This window comes from Urocampus carinirostris, chromosome 17, assembly GCF_059441175.1.
Source record: "Urocampus carinirostris isolate Australia breed hairy pipefish chromosome 17, RoL_Ucar_1.0, whole genome shotgun sequence".
Lineage (NCBI taxonomy): Eukaryota > Metazoa > Chordata > Actinopteri > Syngnathiformes > Syngnathidae > Urocampus > Urocampus carinirostris.
Window position 1 is genome coordinate 7,163,245 of NC_142365.1, and position 19,688 is coordinate 7,182,932.

The 19,688-nt window shown below is 40.9% G+C and overlaps 1 protein-coding gene and 1 non-coding gene across 2 annotated transcripts; one reads left to right on the forward strand and one right to left on the reverse strand.

Moving 5' to 3' along the window:
* Window positions 1-1,244: 1,244 nt before the first annotated feature.
* Window positions 1,245-15,917, reverse strand: aldh3a2b (aldehyde dehydrogenase 3 family, member A2b). Its single transcript, XM_088321217.1, has 11 exons — window positions 15,792-15,917; window positions 13,478-13,640; window positions 11,252-11,483; window positions 6,481-6,566; window positions 6,197-6,405; window positions 5,999-6,116; window positions 5,738-5,879; window positions 5,487-5,653; window positions 4,312-4,411; window positions 2,978-3,213; window positions 1,245-1,677 (listed from the first exon to the last, which is right to left on the reverse strand). The coding sequence occupies exons 2-11, from the start codon at window positions 13,637-13,639 to the stop codon at window positions 1,660-1,662; spliced, it is 1,470 nt and encodes a 489-aa protein (XP_088177343.1). The 5' UTR covers window position 13,640; window positions 15,792-15,917; the 3' UTR covers window positions 1,245-1,659.
* A 1,125-nt stretch (window positions 15,918-17,042) lies between these two features.
* trnat-agu (transfer RNA threonine (anticodon AGU)) lies at window positions 17,043-17,116 on the forward strand. Its single transcript has one exon. It is a non-coding gene; the product is annotated as a tRNA-Thr (tRNA).
* Window positions 17,117-19,688: the final 2,572 nt, after the last annotated feature.

The window sequence follows — 19,688 nt, forward strand, 5'->3', positions numbered from 1 at the left end:
GACCAGCACACAGGGTTGACTCAATCATGTAACGTTTTCTTGCAATTTTATTGAAGGAAAGAGGGAGGCCATCGCCCGCAATCTGATGCTCACTTGGAATGCGGAAGTGGCACTTCCGTGGCGAGCGAAGGCAATGTCGAGAACAGGTCGATGGCCGGGGTGGTGGAGCAAAAAACCTAATCGAGTTCAGAAAAGGGGTCGGAGCCAGGAATCAATCAGGAATCAGGACAGGATATTCAGGGTCGAAAAGGGCTTGCCTAGCGTATGCTGAAGTTTGCAGACGGACTGACAACGGGTGACAGGAAGACGGGGGTTTAAAAAGAGATAAACAGCCAATCAGCGTCTGAGGCAGTTGGCGCCAAAGGAGCCGACTCAGTGCCTCGCATCAGTAATCATGACACATTCGGGATTTAGTGTCTTCGACATATAACATGAAGGAGCCGGGAATCGAACCTGCGACCTTTTGAACCCAAGACCAGCGCTTTACCTCCTGAGTGACTGCTGTCCCAGTAGCACCTACTAGTGTTAAAAACACTTTATCAAAAATAAACTAGAAATTTTGATATGAGAAAAAAAAAACATGAACTATCACAAATCTGCAAGGCCACCTGCATGGTGGCCTTGCGGGTAGGGCGCCCGCCCCGAGACTGGGAGGTTGCTGGTTCGAGCCTCAGCCGGGTCATACCCAAGACTTATAACATTGGTACCCTTTGCCTCCCTGCTTGGCATTAGGGGTTGGAATTGGGGGGTTTGGTCACCTAATGACTCCCAATGAGATGTTGCAACATCAGTTGGGTTGAGCGAGGGGGCTGGGAATCCCCTCCTCTCTATCAATCTCCCAGAAAGAGTCAAAAATGTGAATGTGTTGGGTTCAAATGAACCCATGAGAATTTCATTGCAAGAATGTGGATACCATCTAACTGAAACGGAAACACGCGGTTTGAGATACTTGCATCTATTTTACATAACATGAGTGCCACCTAGAGGGAGCTAACATGATTGTCCACCATGTTCCTGTTCCGGATATCCCCCAAAAATCAAAATCCTTGTGAAAAGCCGGGTCGAAAAATTGGTCAATTTGGTCACTCTGAATCTCCGTAGTTTGTATTCTTCCTTGTGCTTTTTAGCACTCGTTTTCAGTGGCACTACACAATGGAGCGACATCTAGCGGTCAAACAACAATCCTTTAACAACCCGAGACCATATTTTCAAACACAACCAGAAAAAGAAGCTAAGGGAAGCAGTTTCGCGACAAGGTTGAATATATTTATTAGAATATTTAATGCTAAATAGATTAATTTGTTACAAAGCCAACAAGTGTAAAAATCTCACGAAACGGCAGCTACGATGTGTTCGTCTTAATTGCTTTGAAACATAATATGATCCGATGTCAAAAGATTCTGAAATAAATGTGGACAAATACAAAAGTGTCAGTCAGCCGGAACTTTCCAATGACCTCAGGCCGCACACAGCTCCTTGAAATGGAACGGACTTCCTTCGACGTGAAAACGTCCAAAAAGGGGTTCAGTCCTTCAATTCATTACATGATTAACAATTTGAAAAGTTAAAAACAAAATAAATCAGCAGCTTGAATGTTGAACGAAAAGATTGGTCATTTAAAAGCGAGCAGGAAGTTGAGGGTTTTCAACGGCAGCACTTCTACACCAAGCCATACTTCTGCAAAAAAATACATAAAAACAGGTCAGGACGTGAAGGGATAGTAGGATCGATCCAAATATCGATTTGTATCAATACTATGCAAGTACTTGGATCGAAACGATACTATTTTCCTCAGATCGATACTTGGCTCCTCCACAACCCCCTCTTTCTCACCCATCGCCCTGTGCAACTCTTCAAGTATATGCCTGAGTGAGTGACTGACAGGCACACTTTTAGCCCCTCTCCCTATCTGGCCACCTGCTGCATCCTGCCTGCCAGGCAAAGGAGAGGGCAAAAGGAGATTGCAAGTTCAGTTTGATTGATCCGCCCACCCTTACCAAAAGCTAAAAATGACAGAGGCAAACAGGCAGTGCGAGGCGGTTTGAATTTTTTCTTTTTCAACAACAGAAAAGGACAATGCCGGGTGTAATTTGTGTGGTAAAATGGTCCAATGGCATATCGACACGTGAAAAAAGTTAACCCTATAGAGAGCAACGAACTGCAACCAAAAATGTTAATATGGTACTGTTCCTGAACAAAAACCTGTGAATCCATTGTCACTATGGCAACAGAGCCGAAAGGGGTTCCCCATTACTTTGCTGATTTTTTTGGGGTTCAACTCTCTTGCCTTTTTTTCTGAAACAGTTTCTGGGAAGGTATTGTATTTCTTATACTATTATACATTTTTACATTGTATTGTTTACACCAGGGGTCACCAACCTTTTTGAAGCTGAGTGTGACTTTTTAGTTAAATTTCTATAATGTTATTACTAAGTTGTTACTATGTTATTGGTTGATTGGATTCCTTAACCGATCTTAAGGGGACAATTTCCTCTGGTGTGTCTTGGGCAAGTACAGCCTGGTGGCGCCCATCCCTCTCCAGGCCAATGACAAGACAAAATAATATTGTGCAACTGTCGGATGAGGTGACTCACCTTGTCGGAAAGCACAAAGGGCGCTTTTAGAGAAACTGAGGATAGCATTAGCAATATTGGTTAACAAGCCATACGGTATTCCTACTGACATATTCATACATCTTAACATCCAATCTGCCTGACTGCAGTCCACACGATCTGTACCACTATACAGTAAATGGAGTATCCCCATACACCTGTGCTGATCTAAAAGCTTTTAAGTCAACTGTCTTGCGCTCAAGTGCTTCTTGCCCTCCGCTACGGCTCTCATTCTTTCAGTCACAGCCAAAGGGTCAATAAGATCGGTATCAATCGAAACTTACCTGTATGGGATCGATACCAAAGTTCCAAGTATCGCCTACCCCTCTCCTACAATGATGTAAATTCCTTAAACACGATCTTACCTGTACGATGACGGCTAGCACGGCGACAGTGGCGAGCATCAGCAGATGTCGGGTCCAGCCCATGTTGAACTTCTTGAGGATGAAGAAACGAGCCCAGTTGAGCTTCTTGGTGGTGTGAGGAGGGTAACGCATATTATTCATGCCCTCCATCTTCAGTGCCTTGATGAGACATCCTCGCAGGTGACTCAGCTGGTCGAAGGTGTGCTTGCCGTGGTAGCACCCCATCCCGCTGTTGCCTGCGGAGATCGTCAACCACTGGAGGTCATCACCCAATCACACTCCAGTAGATACAGTACAGTAATCCCTCGCTGTATCTCGGTTTTTATTTTTCGCGGTTTCGATACTTGGTGGATTTTAATCGTGCATTGTGTTCTGCAGCAGACAACACACAGCAAATGCTATCACGAGGTCAGGGGGCTTTGTGTGTGTGTTGGGTGGATGTGACTGTGTGGGCGACTGTTATAAGCTGGGTTATGCTGTCAGTCACCCACCCATAAAAAAAACTGCGAAGCAGGGCTACAGTTAAGTCAAGTCAAGTCAAGTAATTTTTATTTGTATAGCCCTTAATCACAAAGAGTCTTAAAGGGCCTCACAGGTCATTACACGGACTATTTTTTCGGACCATTATTACACCATCCCCTGATCTGGAACCAACATGAGGGCAAGGAAAACCCCAAAAACCTCAACATGATGAAAATGAAGAAACCCTGAGAAGGGACCGTGGCATCCCCCCCTCAGGACCACCAGACAGCAAAGGATGTTGCAATCACAAATAATACAGTTAGTTAGTATTTTAGCGGCTTGTTATATTGAAAATAAATAAATAGATTAATCAATTAAATCGGACTCTGAGAAAAATGTAAAGCCAGAAGAGTGCAAAGAAATGCAAATCGCTACTGCGTGTTCGGTGTATTGTTGTTAAGTCCGGGAAGAGACTGTCTGGAGAGAAGCAATACTTCAAAATACCGCATTTAGGACACAACGTCAGGGGAACCCGTGTATTTTTACCTTCATGCACTGTAACTTTGACTTAAGTCGCTTCTTAATTAGTAATTTTGAGCCCTCATTTTTATGCGCTGGCTAGATTTTCTTGTGCGCTGAGAATGTGCAAGCAGTGCGCAATTGCGCACGCGCGCAGCTTAGAGGAAGCACTGCTTCTAAGACGTTAATGCAATGAAAACTAGTCTAGGACTAAGAACCCAGCATTGTTGAGGGTTGGAGTGTATGTCAGAGTGCCAAGGTTTGCTTGTGGACTCGAAGATTAAATAGTTGGAAGGATTAAAGTTCTGCGAGAGTTTAAAGGTTGAATTTTATCAATGAGTGTGCATGCTTACCAACGCCCCCGAAAGGCAACGTGTTGACTGAAAAGTGGACCAGACAGTCATTTGCCAGAAGTCCTCCACTGGAGGTCTCGTCCCTCATTTTCTTGATGACCTTCAACCAGTGGAGTAAACACGTCAGCGAAGCAAAGTTCTGTTTATGCCACTAGCACACTTTGGCTCAGAATAGCCAGAAAATGAGTTGTTATATAATTGTTCGGGTCCATGGGTCAACCTGACAGAGTACGGTACCTTGCAAATGGAAATAATTAGATTTTTCTCCTGAGAGGATGCTTCTCACTAAGATTGTTCCAAAAGTTGTATTAGGGAATTCATTACTCATTACATGCCTTAACTCTCTTTTGGTGATCCGAAGTCAAGGTTCACAATAAGTTCTGCTCTGCGTAGCCGATTAGAGTTTGAAAGGGTCACAAACCAAGGTGTCCCATTTTATTTTCTCATTCCCAGGTGTCTGTTTGTTAGGTACTCATAAGGTTGGCTGATTGTGATATCCTCAGACCTGGGTGTCTGATTGTCATATCTTTATACACAGTTGTCCGGTTGTCATGTTCCAACACAGGAGTGTTTGGTTGGCATGTCCCCAACCACAGGTAACTGGAGGTCAGGTACTCAAACCAAGGTGTCTGATGGTCATGTACCCTTGTATGGGTGTCTGATTGTCATGTCTTTATGCACAGGTGTCTGGTTGTTATGTCCTCATCCATGGGTGTCCAGTTGTCAAGTTCTAACACATGGGTGTTTCTCTGGCATGTCCTCAACCTTGGTTAACTGGATGTCAGGTACTCAAACCAAGGTGTCTGATTGTCATGGTCTCATGCACGAGTGTCTGCTTGTCATGTGCCATCACACGGGTGTTTGTCATGTACACATGTGTGTGGTTTTCATGTTCTCATTCTCAGGTGTCTGGTTGTCATGTCCTCATAAATGGACCTTTTTTTTGTCATAGCCAAGGGTATCTGGTAATGGTTGTGTGCTCAGGTCACATGAAGGAACTGGCCCTAGATAAAGTGTCCCACCGTTTTGAAATGATCGGACCACATTGATGAAAAGTTGTCTTCAGTGTTCTAATTTTGATATATTTTGTTCCTTGAATATAAAGCCATTCGCTGACCTCAGTATACATTTTTCTCTATTTGAAATTTACAGTAACACAGTCCAAGTGAGTGTACCTTGTCATCACTGGAGAAGACATAAAGGGCCAGAGGTTTCTCGCCTTTGTTGATGAATTGAATGGCTTCATCCACGCTATTGATGGACAGGATGGGCAGCAGAGGTCCAAAGATCTCCTCCTGCATCACCTTGGCATCTGGCTTGACGTCCTTCAGCACCGTGGGCGCTGGAACGCCATGGATACACAAGTCCTGTTAGCCGTCAGCCAATGGACCAGGCCTTCTGTCTGATGTTGTCTCGTAAGCATCACCTATGTAGCAGTCTTCCTCGTCATTGTCTCCACCCAAAGCGATGGTGCTGTCCTGCATCATGGACATAATCCTCTTGAAGTGGTTCTGGTTGATAATCCGGCCGTAGTCCGGGCAAGTTTTAGGGTCGTCTGTGTAGAACTCCTGCCAGGAGACTCGGATTAGTACAATTTTATTGGGATAGCTTCAGCAATAGGATGCCATTTTGACAGCTAACTGGAAGAGGGGACACTTTAAAAGAATAGCTGTTTTTGCTACTGTACCTTGATGGCTTTCTGTAGTTCTTGGATGAGACGTGGTTGTAAGGCCGGCTCACACAGGATGTAGTCGGGCGCGATGCAGGTTTGCCCGCAGTTGGTAAACTTGCCCCATGCCACACGTCTGTGCACACCCCAAGCAAGCAAGAAGACGCCTTTCCTTTAAGAACTGACCTGAACGTGATGGTTTTATACTCCCCCTACCTGCAGGCGATGGCGATATCGCAGCCGCTGTCGATATAACACGGGCTCTTCCCGCCCAGCTCTAGCGTGACGGGCGTCAGGTGCTTGGCGGCCGCCGCCATGATCAATTTCCCCACAGTGCTGTTCCCTGTGTAGAAAATGTGGTCGAACCTTTGGCGCAACAGCTCCTGTGTCTCAGCCACGCCTCCTGTCACCACCGGGTAGAGCTCCTGTGTGCAGGATCAAAACAATTAACATGAGTTTGTTGGGTTCGACGACTCAGAATCTGCAAAAAATAGACTTGCTTTGTCCAGGTAGAGCGGCAGCATGTCGTCCATCACCTTGGCCGTGTGTGCGCAAACCTCAGACGGCTTTACCACCGCGGCGTTACCTGATGGATGATACTTTGGTAAGTCCCTGATCACAACTGCACACTTCTAGTCTTCTATGTGTTGTTTTTATAGACTTTTTATAGATGAGGCGCTCTTTTTTTTCTATTAAAAAATCTCAAGGTGAAACATCAGTCCAAAATGTTTAACAATTAGGAACAGCTGGGACACATGCGTAATATTTGACCACTGGATGTCAATGTATTGTGTAGTGTCACCAAAAAACGAGTGCTACAAAGCACAAGGAAGAATACAAACTACGCAGACTGACCAAACTGCACCTCTCATTTCAGATTCAGATATACTTTATTGTCATTCTTGTACACGTGCATACGGAGTGAAATGTCGATACATCTGACCCGCACAGTTTTCTTGAATGTACAGATATAAATAAATGTTGTACTGAGTTACAATATACTATTGAAGTACTGATAATATGCTAAATAATTTATAGCTATGTATAGTATTATACAGTAGTGCAAAGAGTGCAAGAGGAGCAGCTAAACCAGATGTGCAAAATGGATGTGCAAAATGGGCAGTCAGGTAAACAAATCATTATACAATAACAATAACACTGGAGTACGAACAGATGTGCAAAGGAGTGGCTAGGTATAAGAGAACTGCCAGTGGTGCAAAAAAACAAAACTAACAGATGTACAGATTAGCAGTTGTGTAGGCTTACTATGTGTGTGATTGACCATTTAACAGTCTGATGGCCAGGGGGACAAAGCTGTTGCAGAACCTGGTGGTCCGCACACTGCAGTACCTCTTCCCAGAGGCTAGCAGAGTGAACATTTACTTGTCTACCTGCTCCAGCATAAGATTTTTGGGTCATTGGGTACCCGTAGCAGCAAATGGCGGACAATCATGTCAGCTCTCTCTTGGTGAGCCAACATGTTATGTAAGTTAAATATAAATTTCTCGACCTCCAAGTATTTAAAAAAGGCACCCTTTTATAATAGTTCATGTATTTTTTAATATTATTCAAATCAATATATATTTTTTATTTATTTTTTTTTTACTTCGTTTTTTAGATTGTTTGTTTCTCAGAAGGTAATACAGGTTAGTAATTCTATTAAATAATTTTACTGTAATTTGCAGTATTATATGTTAACCTGCTTTACTTAACTTTTATCTTTTTTTCAGAAGAAAACACAAAATATTACTTAAAAATGAGCAGGAATTATTTGCCATAATATTTTTGTAAATTAAGAAAATAAGTAAAATAAGCAAGTTTTTTTTACTTTGACTTATTTTACTATTTTTGCAGTGCAATATTAATCATTTTATTGAAACAAATGATAAAATACAGATATTTCATGTTGGTTAATAATTTGGCTGTAATATGGAACTTTATTTTTCCCTGTTTTTTAAGTTTTACTATATTTTAACTTGTTTTTCTAGAACAATAATACCAAAATGGGCATACATGATCTGACAGTGGAAGAAACAATGTTTTACAACGTTTTGTCTTCTGGTAAAATTTTATTTCAAGTTGGTAAATTTATGAGCGAGAATTTTTACTTTTTGCTTCATCAAACAAAATAAGATATTAAAAAATGGCCATGCCCTATTGCATGAGCAGACAATTAGTATACAAAATAAAAATAAAGTAGTAATCTGCTGCCACCTACTGGTATGAATGAATGTTACAGTTACCCAGCCAGGGTTGGGTAGGGTTACTTTAACTGGATTACATTCAATTACTTTTGGATTACTCCAATACCAAATATGCTAATAAAAGACAAAAGAAACTAAATATGAATAAAATGATGACTCACAACACGTGGTAAGCTTTCTCTCCTGGCTTTGATCTCTTTGATCTCTGGCAAAAACTAACATCAAATGCGACAGAAACAAAAAGAAAATAAATCCAAACAGCTTGCCAACATCATTTTTACCGTTCCATGTATTCCGTTACTCCCCAAGCCTGCAGAAAATTTAGTAATTGTATTCATATTTAGTTTCTTTTGTCTTTTATTAGCATATTTGGTATTGGAGTAATCCAAAAGTAATTGAAAGTAATCCAGTTAAAGTAACCCTACCCAACCCTGTACCCAGCTGATCTCTGGTAAAAAGCCAATGCAATGAGACAATGAGACCTTTGTTGCAAAGATAAAAACATAACATTTCTAGTGGCACACTAGACAAGGTCTTACGGCACACGAATTAAAAAACACTGTTCGGTGTAAATTGTAATGGGGGATGTATTCATGTAAAGCAAATAGTCCCTCAGTTACTCCCTGACCCACTGGGCTGCAGACCAAAGACTTTAGTGTCATGCTAACACCCACACAACTTGCATCACAATGAAACCGTTTGCGGTTATGCATGCGCATGCTGAGTGTCCCACATAGATGACTGAAGCAAAAACTATAAGTGTTTCCTCTTTTTTAAATCATATTGCAAAATTAAATCATGCAATGATTATAATTCACAACCATTATTTTCTCCAACAATAAGCCTTCGCTCTGAAAATGTTGGTCTACTAGTGATCCCCAGAACCAAGAAGAAATCTGCAGATTCCAGAGCGTTCTCCATTCGGGCCCTGGTGGTGTGGAATGCTCTCCCCCCTGAGATTCGATCTGCGACCTCAGTGGAACTGTTTAAATCTAGGCTTAAAACACACTTCTGTCCCATAGGTTATGAATGACCTATATTTCCTATTGACAATATCTGTGTATTGTTCGTTAATGCTACTTCCAATGCAGCCTGGTCATCCTGGAAGGGAGATTATTTCAAGGTTTCACCATTTTCCTCATGTTGAGGTTTTTGAGTTTTCCCTTGCCCTCATGTAGGTTTTAGATCAGGGGATGGTGTCATAATAGTCTGTGGTTTGCAATAGTCTGTTGCCTGTGCAGCCTTTTAAGACTCCTTGTGATTAAGGTTATAACAAATAAACATGACTTGACCAACTATATTTAAAATATTCTAATACATATTGTTAATTATTGTAATATTAAACAAATAATCTGCCTTGACCTTTGAGCCAAACAAACACTGAGTATCAGAACAGGAAGTACAGCGGCTCCCAGTCACATAACCGGGCGACAAGAGTATCAAATTCCACTCGCAAGAACTATGAACGAGTACTAAAGATCGGGAGGAGGTGCACAGTTCAAAGTTATCTAGATATGTAGAAGTCATAGATATATTAGACGTGGTTTGTAGATCTGATAGAATGTTGTGTGAATAGAAGGAACATAGCACAGAAAGATGGACAGATCTTCCCTTGAACTGCAAATAAACCCAGGAATTTCTTAAGCATAGGGGCCACCAACGGTTTTGAAGCTGAGAGCTACTTGTATTTTTACTGAATAGAGTGACACGCTTCTAAATTGAACTGTTTATACTATTATACTATTATTATGTTATTACCAGGTTTTGATGATTAAAAGTAGGGTTAAAAAAGGCTCAGTCAACCGCTAAAACACATGCCTTATACACATATAAATTGCAGGCTAATTTTGAGAAATTTAATTGAAAATGACTGTAATCTATTTTCATGGCAGTAAGAAAGGACTAGAGACATTCTGTTCAATTTTCTTGAGCTAAAAGTTGAGCTTAAATGAGGAAGTTCAATGAAGCGTACGTAGCACTTCACTGTGATCACGGAGGGAGACGAAAAAAAGCAGTGTGCTTGCTATGTTAAAAATGTTGGCAGCGGACAGCATGAAACCAAATAAATTAAGCTGTTACTTTTAGACAGGGGTGTCAAACAGGCGGCCCGGGGGACGGATCAGGCCCGCTAAGGGATTGAATCCGGCCCGCGAGACAACACTGAGGGAAGCGCAGGAGAAAAACTTGCTGCAGGTTGAAATATGCCCACTTGATGTTGCCAAAGCCAGGTGCCGCTCACAAACGCTGTACTTGTATTTCTCTCTCTCACTTGCTATCTCTTCCTCCCTTTTTCTCTCACTCTCTGTCTCTCTCTCTTTTACGCTCTTTGTCTGTTTTTTATCATTTATTTTTTCCTCTTTGTCCTTATCTCTCTGTCTTCTTACATTCTTTTGCTCTCTCTTCCTTTTTTCCATTTATTTCTCTTTTCTCTCTTTCTATCTTTCTCTTGCTTTCCCATTCTCTTTCCCCGTCTTTTTCTCTCCTTTTCTTTTATCTACTTCTCTCTTTCTATTTGTCTTTGGATTTCTCTCTTTCTTTCCTCCTCTCTCACAATATCTCTTTTGTTTCTCACATTCTCTCTCCCTCTCACTCTCTCTTTTCTCTCTGTCCCTCTATTTGTCCCGCCTTCTCTCTTTTTCTTGCACTCTCTATCTCCTAATTCTTTCTCTCACTTTTTTTTCTTTGTAATCTACTAGTCCGGCCCCCGAGAGAACGTTTGTTCTATCGTGTGGCCCCCGATTTAAAATGAGTTTGACACCCCTGCTTTAAGACATTACAACCCATTCACACTGATAAGATGCTGCGTTTTTCCAGCGTAGATTTGGCCAATATCGAGCAATTGTGCCCAATATTATGTGATCACTTAAAAAAGGATCCAATTTAGAGGGGCGCGAGAGGATTTCTTCTTCCAAGGGGGGACGTGATAGAAAATAATTGAGAAGCACTGCTGAAGAGTGATGAAAAACTTCTGTGTGACTGCAATTGAACACCTAATATTCTTTAGGGGCCATGACAAAAACAAGTAGCTCCAGCCAGATAGCTTGTTAATGATAAAGTGACTTGGTACCTGCGGCAATGGCACCGATGAGAGGCTGCAGGGTGACGGCCCACGGGTAGTTCCAGGCCCCGATGATCAGTACTACTCCCAGGGGCTCCGCCTTTACATAGACCGTGTCCGACATCGTCAGGAGGTTCTTTTCCACCGGCCGCGGCGCCGCCCATTCCTTCAGTTTGCGGATGGCCAGGCCGATCTCATCTTCTAGGCCCAGCGTCTCATACATCTGGACCACCACCTCGCTCTTAAACACAAAATGAAACCCGTAACCCTTGGGGTCCATTCCTGTTACCGTGGAGACGCGGCCAAAAATTAGCAAACGGGTTCAAAGTAGGGCTGCAAGGATTAGCAGAAGTTGATGTAGAACAATAATAGAAGTAGTTGATAATTAATTCCATCAGGGACGTTTTCCAACAGAGTGAGGCATCTTTAAATGAATACAATCTCTGCTGAGAATCGCACCTGCGCAATAGCGTCTCTGTCTCGAACGGTAACATTAACATACAGAAATGGCGGCGACAACATCAAGTATGCATATCAAAACTTCTTAAATTTGGGAGAATTTTCGCCTGAACAGGGCCGATAAAAAGAATACTTGAAAAGTTTCATGGCAGTAGCTCGGTGAGGCACTCAGGGTTGGGTAGGGTTACTTTAACTGGATTACTTTCAATTACTTTTGGATTACTCCAATACCAAATATGCTTTTTGTCATATTTTGTCAAATTGTCCATACCAAATATGCTATTAAAAGACAAAATAAACTAAATATGAATAAAATTATGACTCACAACACGTGGTAAGCTTTCTCTCCTGGCTTTGATGGCTTTGATATCTTTGATCTCCGGCAAAACTAACATAAAACGCGACAGAAACAAACAGAAAATAAATCCAAACAGCTTGCCAACATCATTTTTGCCGTTCCATGTATTCCATTACTCCCCAAGCCTGCATAAAATTTAGTAATTTTATTCATATTTAGTTCATTTTGTCTTTTATTAGCATATTTGGTATTGGAGTAATCCAAAAGTAATTGAAAGTAATCCAGTTAAAGTAACCCTACCCAACCCTCAGGCACTAACATTTAAAGATCATGTCGGACAGTTAAACAAAACGGAGTCTGACTCGCCTCTGTAAGATTCAGGCCAATTCAGCTTTGACGACATGTTGTTTGTGTATATTTCGCTATAAAAGAGAGCTTGAACAAAACTGCCTGACAAACGTATTTGAAATTAAATGCATGCCGTCCAAAGAACAAAGTGTCGGTTGTTAAAATGTTAAAAACGACAAACATTACTTGTTAAAACCGTTTGTGTCACGGTTGTCACGGTGCCCGATTGGCCCCGCCCGTGTGGCGCCAACTGCGGCTCGTTAACAGATTGGCTTTCTATCTACTTTAAGCTCAGTGCTGTCACGCTTCCTTTGTCAGCCCGTCAACAAACCTCTGCCCCGCAAGACGTCGGGTTTGACTCGGTCCAATTTTCCTGTTGAATTTTCCTGTCCAGTATTGTTCCCGTTTATTTTGTCCTGTTTAATTTCGGTTTCCAGTTTTGTTTCCGTTAACTCAGAGGAGCCGGGAGTTAAACCTATATATTTTTTTAATATACTAATTATCTGCTCAGAAGGTACTAAAGACTGAAGCTGTTAAAGATTGACCCACAAAAAATAAAGTAAAACATTTTGTTCAATTAATATTTTGTTATTTTGCGTTTTTATAAAAAAACTGAAAATTATTTTAGCTTTTCTGGGGAAAAAAGAATGATATTATAGTAAAACTTGAAAAACAGGTTAACGATGTAATGAAATTCCTTCATTACAGCAAACTTATTAACCAAAATGATTCTGCTGTATAATTTCCTGCACGGTGACCACAAACTATAAGAAAACCTTTAAATGTCACTTTAAGCCTTCAAAATAAAATAAAAATTGAATATTTTAAATATTTTAACCTCCGGTGCGCCTTGATATTCTTGAATGGGAAAAGTGTGCCTCAGAAAAAGTTGGAAAACACTGATTTACCACATCATTAAATCAACTTTATCCTGAATTTAAGAATATACTAATTAACATCCGATGACTAGGCTAATCGTTTCAATACTCTGTGACTAGTCAAATATTATAATAGTCGTTAGTTGCAGCCCTGGTTCAAAGTGAATGCAAACAAAGAAAATGCAAATTCCTATGCTAATATTTAGTCCTAGCAAACGTGTGTGGAACAAATCGGCGGTGTTTCTCGTCCACCTTGTGGAGGTCTTTCTTCAAGGCTTCCGCGATCTCGTCTCGCTTTTCGGTCAAGAAGCGCTGAAGGTTCTTCAGCTGCCGGATGCGATGCTCCAGACATCGCGAGCGGCCCGTTTGGAAGGCCCGTCTGGCGCCCTCCACCGCCTTCTGCTCACGAGACATCCTGCAGAATAACCGGGAGGGCAAGGTTAGCCCGGTGAGCCCGGTCGCAACGCATACTGTCATTCGAACATTGTCGAAAGGCGGCGCTTTAACACAACTTCATGTTGTCTATTTGCAATATTCTCTGCATCTAAAGAAACAATGTGTATTATTCAACCACTAGATGTCACTGTGTTGTGTTGTGCAACTGAAAACGAGTTCTGAAAAGCACAAGGAAGAATGCATACTACAGAGACTCTAAAGTGAGAAAAACACTATATTCTTCTCATTTCTATCACCTGGCCTTTATAGGTTTTATTGTTTATTTGGGGTACACCTAGCAGCAAGATGGCAGACAATTTGGTCAACTCCCTCTAAGTGAGGTTCATGTTATGTCAAATTAATGCAAATTTCTCGACCTACATATATTTTGAAAGATGCACGTTTGTATGATATGTCATATATTTTAGCTTTTCTTTTCAAATCAGTATTGTTTTTTTTTAAACGAATTGTATTATTTACTACTAGGAAGTGATAGATAATATACAATATCTGTTTAATTGTGACAAATACAGCAGGACACATGTGTCAGACTCAAGGACCAGGCGCCAAATGTGGTTCGCGAGAACTTTAACCGTCCCAGTGTCTCAAAATAAATGGGCCAAAAGAGTGCTTTGACCAAAAACTCAATTTCCCACAATGCCCGTCGAACACGATCTCTGCAAAGTGATTGCTCATCGCCATCAGATATCGGTATTTCATATTGATGCCAAGAAGTGGATTCGAGAAATAAATGAACCTAAAAATCTCCAATGCATCTACATATATAATGAATATGTTCCCGCAACGTGCTAGTATCGAGAATGGCTCTCACCTTGAGGAAATTTTCCCAATACAAAAGAACTGAAAACCAATTAATCTGTTCCCAGCCACCCATAAACATCCAAGTTAACACCTGAAATAGGTATAAAACATGTTTTCCTGGTCAATGAAAACACATCTAAATAGTAATTGAACATAATAACACAATAATGAGATAAATAACATGATGGAAAAATTATTTTAAACCCTAGTATGTCAAACATAACTCAAAATACAGCTTGTGTCTACAATTTCTCGTAGCTCTTATGTAGAAGTATCATAGTATTTAATTTATAACATATTATGTATAAGTAGTGACCGGGGTTGGGAAGTAACAGAAAACATGTAACGCCGTTACGTAATCAGGATACTAAAAAAATACAATTGTATTCTATTTCAGTTAGAGATAAAAAGAAAAAAGATGTGATCAAATTACAGTTGCGTTAAGTTGAACTAAGGATTACAATTGAATTCAAAACTATATTTCGTAGACGTAATGCGCCGATAGACGCATTGTGTCATATTTTCAATAACTGACACGAGAGACAGAGAGAGATGAGGTTTACACACACGCAGGAGCTACGTGTTTCCAGTAAAAAGCACTTTCTTTTAGTATTTATTTTGCATTTGCTAAATTTGATTGTCTTCTTTTTGCACTTAATAGTAGTTCAAAATCTGCTATTTGATCACTGTATTCTTAGAATGTGAGAATAATTAGCCTAATAAATCTGAATAGTACTTTCAAGAGGTTTGGCATCCCAACTTTAAAAAGTAAAAACCTTTATTGGAAATTTAGAAAGAGAACGATTGCTGTGGCTAAACTATAATGGGTTCTGAATGTCCCTTAAATATAAACTAAAACAGCATATCTTGTCTGCCATGTGAAATAGAACACAGATAGCCGGCATTTTACTTCCGACAATATTTTTTTGCAGATTTTATTTTGAAGGATAGGAAACAAACCGAAAAGGAATTATTTAAGGAATTAAAGGATCGTCTACTCAACATTCACCATGACAACAACTGACAAAATAATACCGAGCGTCGTATTATGGGATGTCAATGTTCGCCATTCCTTCGCGCACACGCAATGGTCACGCGCACGTCGCCGTTACACAAAAATAAAACGCACGCGCGCGCGCGTGCACCGGCGTCAGGAACACTCCGAGGCAAGGCGCCGACGCTCGTGCACGAGCAACTTCACTGCTTTGGTTCAAGAATGAATTCGTACGCACTTCCGCTAGCTAAAGTAGTCCCCAATGCAAACCGGATCCCGAAGCGAAAAAGCAAACGTATGCGTGTACTGGCTTACCTTATGAAAATGTTCTTTTTGTGCGCGTTTATGTTTTTGAAGGTGAAACGACGCCAATAGTTTGCGGGACTGTAGCGGTCTGGACTTGAAGAGACAGCTCCGCTATGGCCGCCTCTTTGGGGGCGGGGCCTCACAAGACACAACAACACGCTCATGTTAGTGTCCAATGAGATTTCAGCAAAAGTCACAGAAAATAGTGATGGGATTTCCAGCTCTTTTTAGAGGATCGGCTTTTTTGGCTCTGATCACTTAAAAGAGACATTTTTTGTTACTTTAATCCATATCTATCCATCTATCTATCTATCTATCTATCTGTCTGTCTGTCTGTCTGTCTGTCTGTCTGTCTGTCTGTCTGTCTGTCTGTCTGTCTGTCTGTCTGTCTGTCCAGACCCCTTATGTAGAAGCTTATCTGTCTGTCTGCCTGTCTGTCTATCTGTCTGTCTATCTGTCTGTCTGTCTATCTAGGCCCCTTATGTAGAAGCTTATCCGTCTGTCTGTCCGTCTGTCTGTCTGTAATTGTAAATGGTCTGCATTTATTTAGCGCTTTTCAAGTCAATGAAGACCTCCCAAAGCGCTTTACAATGTGCTTTCACACTTACCCATTCACACACACACTCACACACGGTCTGTCTGTCTGTGTCCGTCCGTTCATCCAATAAAATAAGTATTACCTTTCTTTCGGCGGGTCAGATGACAAAAAGCTGATGGGCTGCAAGTGGCCCGCGGGCTGTACTTTGCTCACCAATGCTCTTCAGTGAACATTTAACTCGTTTAAATATTGAACCTTTTTGTACTAAGCAACTTCAAAGTCAATTAACACAGAATCTCTGGAAAAATACAAATGATCAACACCCATGTACATTGTTTATAAAATAAAGTAACTTTTAATTATTAACAATTCAACTTTCAACCAATTTACACTTTCTGTTTGAAAAAAAGTTGGGCTTGAAAACACAGAGGTATATTATTCATTTATTGTTTTATTATTAAGTACTTGTTTTAAAATAAATAATAATAAAATGATCTCCTTCACGTCATAGTAGGCATGACGTCACTTAGGTTTTTATTCCACGATCGTTTTAAAAACAAAAGGGAATCGAAGCTTTTTACTCAGTTAAGTGTACAAAGTGATTAAAGTGGAGTATTTATTTTTAGCCGATGTAATTTTTTTTGTGTTAAAAGGTTCATATGGACCGGGAAAACTTCGTCAAAACTGTTTCGATATTGACTGACGGTCCAACGTGGACACCCGGCGCCGTGGCTTAGTTGGTTAAAGCGCCTGTCTAGTAAACAGGAGATCCTGGGTTCGAATCCCAGCGGTGCCTTTTCACAAGTAAAGCGTTTTTCTTGCGGGATTAGATTCAAATGACGTCCGTTAGAACCGGTTATTTTAAATGATCTCACCCTCTACGTAAAAGACAACAACACAAACTTTAAAAAAATAAACAGAAATTCACGGGTTTTATAATATGAGAAATAAATGATGAATACTGAACACAGTACTGTTCAAAATCAAGCTCACAAAATATACGACGCAGATAAACACGCCAGCACACTCGTGGTAGTACTACTCGCGTGTAATTAAGCATTTATTTTGAAGGTTTGACCACAAAGTTGATGCCGGTCCAGCAGGTGGCGCAGCCGAGTACAAAGAACTAAAGGACGTGGCTTTTCAATCAATCAAGGTTCCTTATGAGATGAAACTGTAAACTATTACCCTACACCAAGGGTGTCAAACTCATTTTAACTCGGGGGCCACATGATAGAACAAACGTTCTCTCGGTGGCCGGGGGAGTAGATTAGAGCGAAAGAAAAAAATGAGAAAGAAACAAGAGAAAAAGAGAGAAAGAGAGAGAGGTTGAGACAAAGAAAGAGAGAAATGGAGAAAGAGACACAGAGAGAGAGAGAGAAAAGAGAGAGAGAGAGACAGAGAGAGAGAGAAATACAGAATGTGAGAAACAAAAGAGATAATGTAGGAGAGTTTGAGGGAAAGAGAAAGAAAGAAATCCAAAGAGAAATAGAAAGTGAGAAAAAGAGAAGGAGAGAAAAGAGAAGGAGAGAAAGAGAGAAGGGGAAACGAGAGCGAGAGAAAAGAGAGAGAAAAGGAAAAAAGTTAGAGAGAGCGAAAGAGGGTAAAAAGACACAGAGAAAGAGACAAAAGGGAACAAAGAAGGAGCAAAAGAGTGTCAGAGAGAGTGAAAGAGAGAGAGAAAGAGAGTGACAGAAAAAGGGAGAAAAGAGAGAGAAAGAAGTACAACTACAGCGTTTGTGAGAGGTTAAGCATAGGTTGAGAAGTTTTTATTTATAAGCCTTACTGAGAAAACGCTGACATCATTGTCTGCCATCTTGCTGCTACTCCAAAACAGAAAACTTTCCAACAAAAAAAAATGAGAGCACAAGTTGGTGCGATTTCGTGATTTTGAGTCTCGGAAGTTTGTATTCATTGTTTTGCTTTTTAGCACTCGTTTTAGGGAGCACGACACAATACACCTAGCTGTCAAATAATACACACTGTCTCTTTAAAACAAGAAAAAATACTTAAAATGCACATTTTTCTGTCCTCTTACAAGGTTTCCTTTTAATGTCTTACATGGCTAGACAAGAATGTTTAGCTAACAATGCAATTTGAAAAAACAAGCAAATTATTTAATACGTCTAAAATGTTATTTAAAAATGTCTTACATTAATGATTCGGATTATTTTTTAAGTTTTGGTCTAGATTATCTAGCACCTACTTGCGGATTCAGTGCTAATTCCGGTTCTGGGGCCCTTACATTGAACAAAGACTCACTTCACGGTTGACTTGACAATTCCAAGCCAAATCCGTCTCCATCCATGTTGATCAACAAGGCAGTTTTGTGTCATGGTTGCCATGGTGCAAAATGGGCCGCGCCCGTGTGTGTCATGGTTGCCGTGGTGCCCAATAGGCCCCGCCCGAGCGCGTCACGGTTGCCATGGTGCCCAATTGGCCCCGCCCGTGGGGCGCCAGCTGCAGTTGGTTGAGAGATTGGATTTCTTTCTATATTAAGCTCAGCGCTCTCTTGCTTCACTGTCAGCCCGTCATACGAACTTCTGCCCCACAAGACGTGGGTTCTGACTCGATCCTGTTTTCCTGTGATATCTCCAGTCCGGTATTGTTCCCGTTTATTTTTGTACCGTTTAATTTCAGGTTCCAGTTTGGTTTTCCGTCTATTTTTGTCCTGTTTGTTAGTTTCTCTAGTTTCTCCTGTTCATTTTCGTTACCCTGATTCGTTATTGATCTCCTCAGTCTTTGGCCTTTTGTCTTTCCACGCTAGACCGGCTGCTTAACGTGTATGCCTCCCCATTTCCCGTAAAATGAAAGGCTTGTGTGAGAACGTCACGCGATTGGGTCCTGTATCTGTTCTGGTTCGTGACAGTTTCGTAAGTTTCCAAATGTGTTAAGTTGATGTTAAATCAACTATTTTGTGTATTAGTTTGGATGGATGTAAAGGTTATGCACTGTATTTGCACATACACATTGGCACTCAATTCACTGTATTGTTGCAGTTTTCACCATCCAGAAGGAAATTTAAGCCTCAATAGCAAGTAACATCAACCTGTGGTCACGGTCCTTCCTTTGATGGTTTAACTACTTATTGCATACATTTGTGCCACTGTCAATTAATGGTAGTGAGGTGGAACTGGTCCATTCATTCAAGTTTCTGGGTACTTACTTGTCAGCTGACCTCACATGGACTGTCAATGCTACTGATATTCTAAAGTCAGCCAGACAAAGGCTCTACTTCCTTCGTCAATTCAAATCATTCGGAGTCCGTCAATCCATTGTAGTAAATTTTTATCGTGCTATCATCCGTTTTAACTAGGTCAATCACAGTTTGGTTTGGTCGCGTCAATCAGAAAGAATTCTCAAAGATG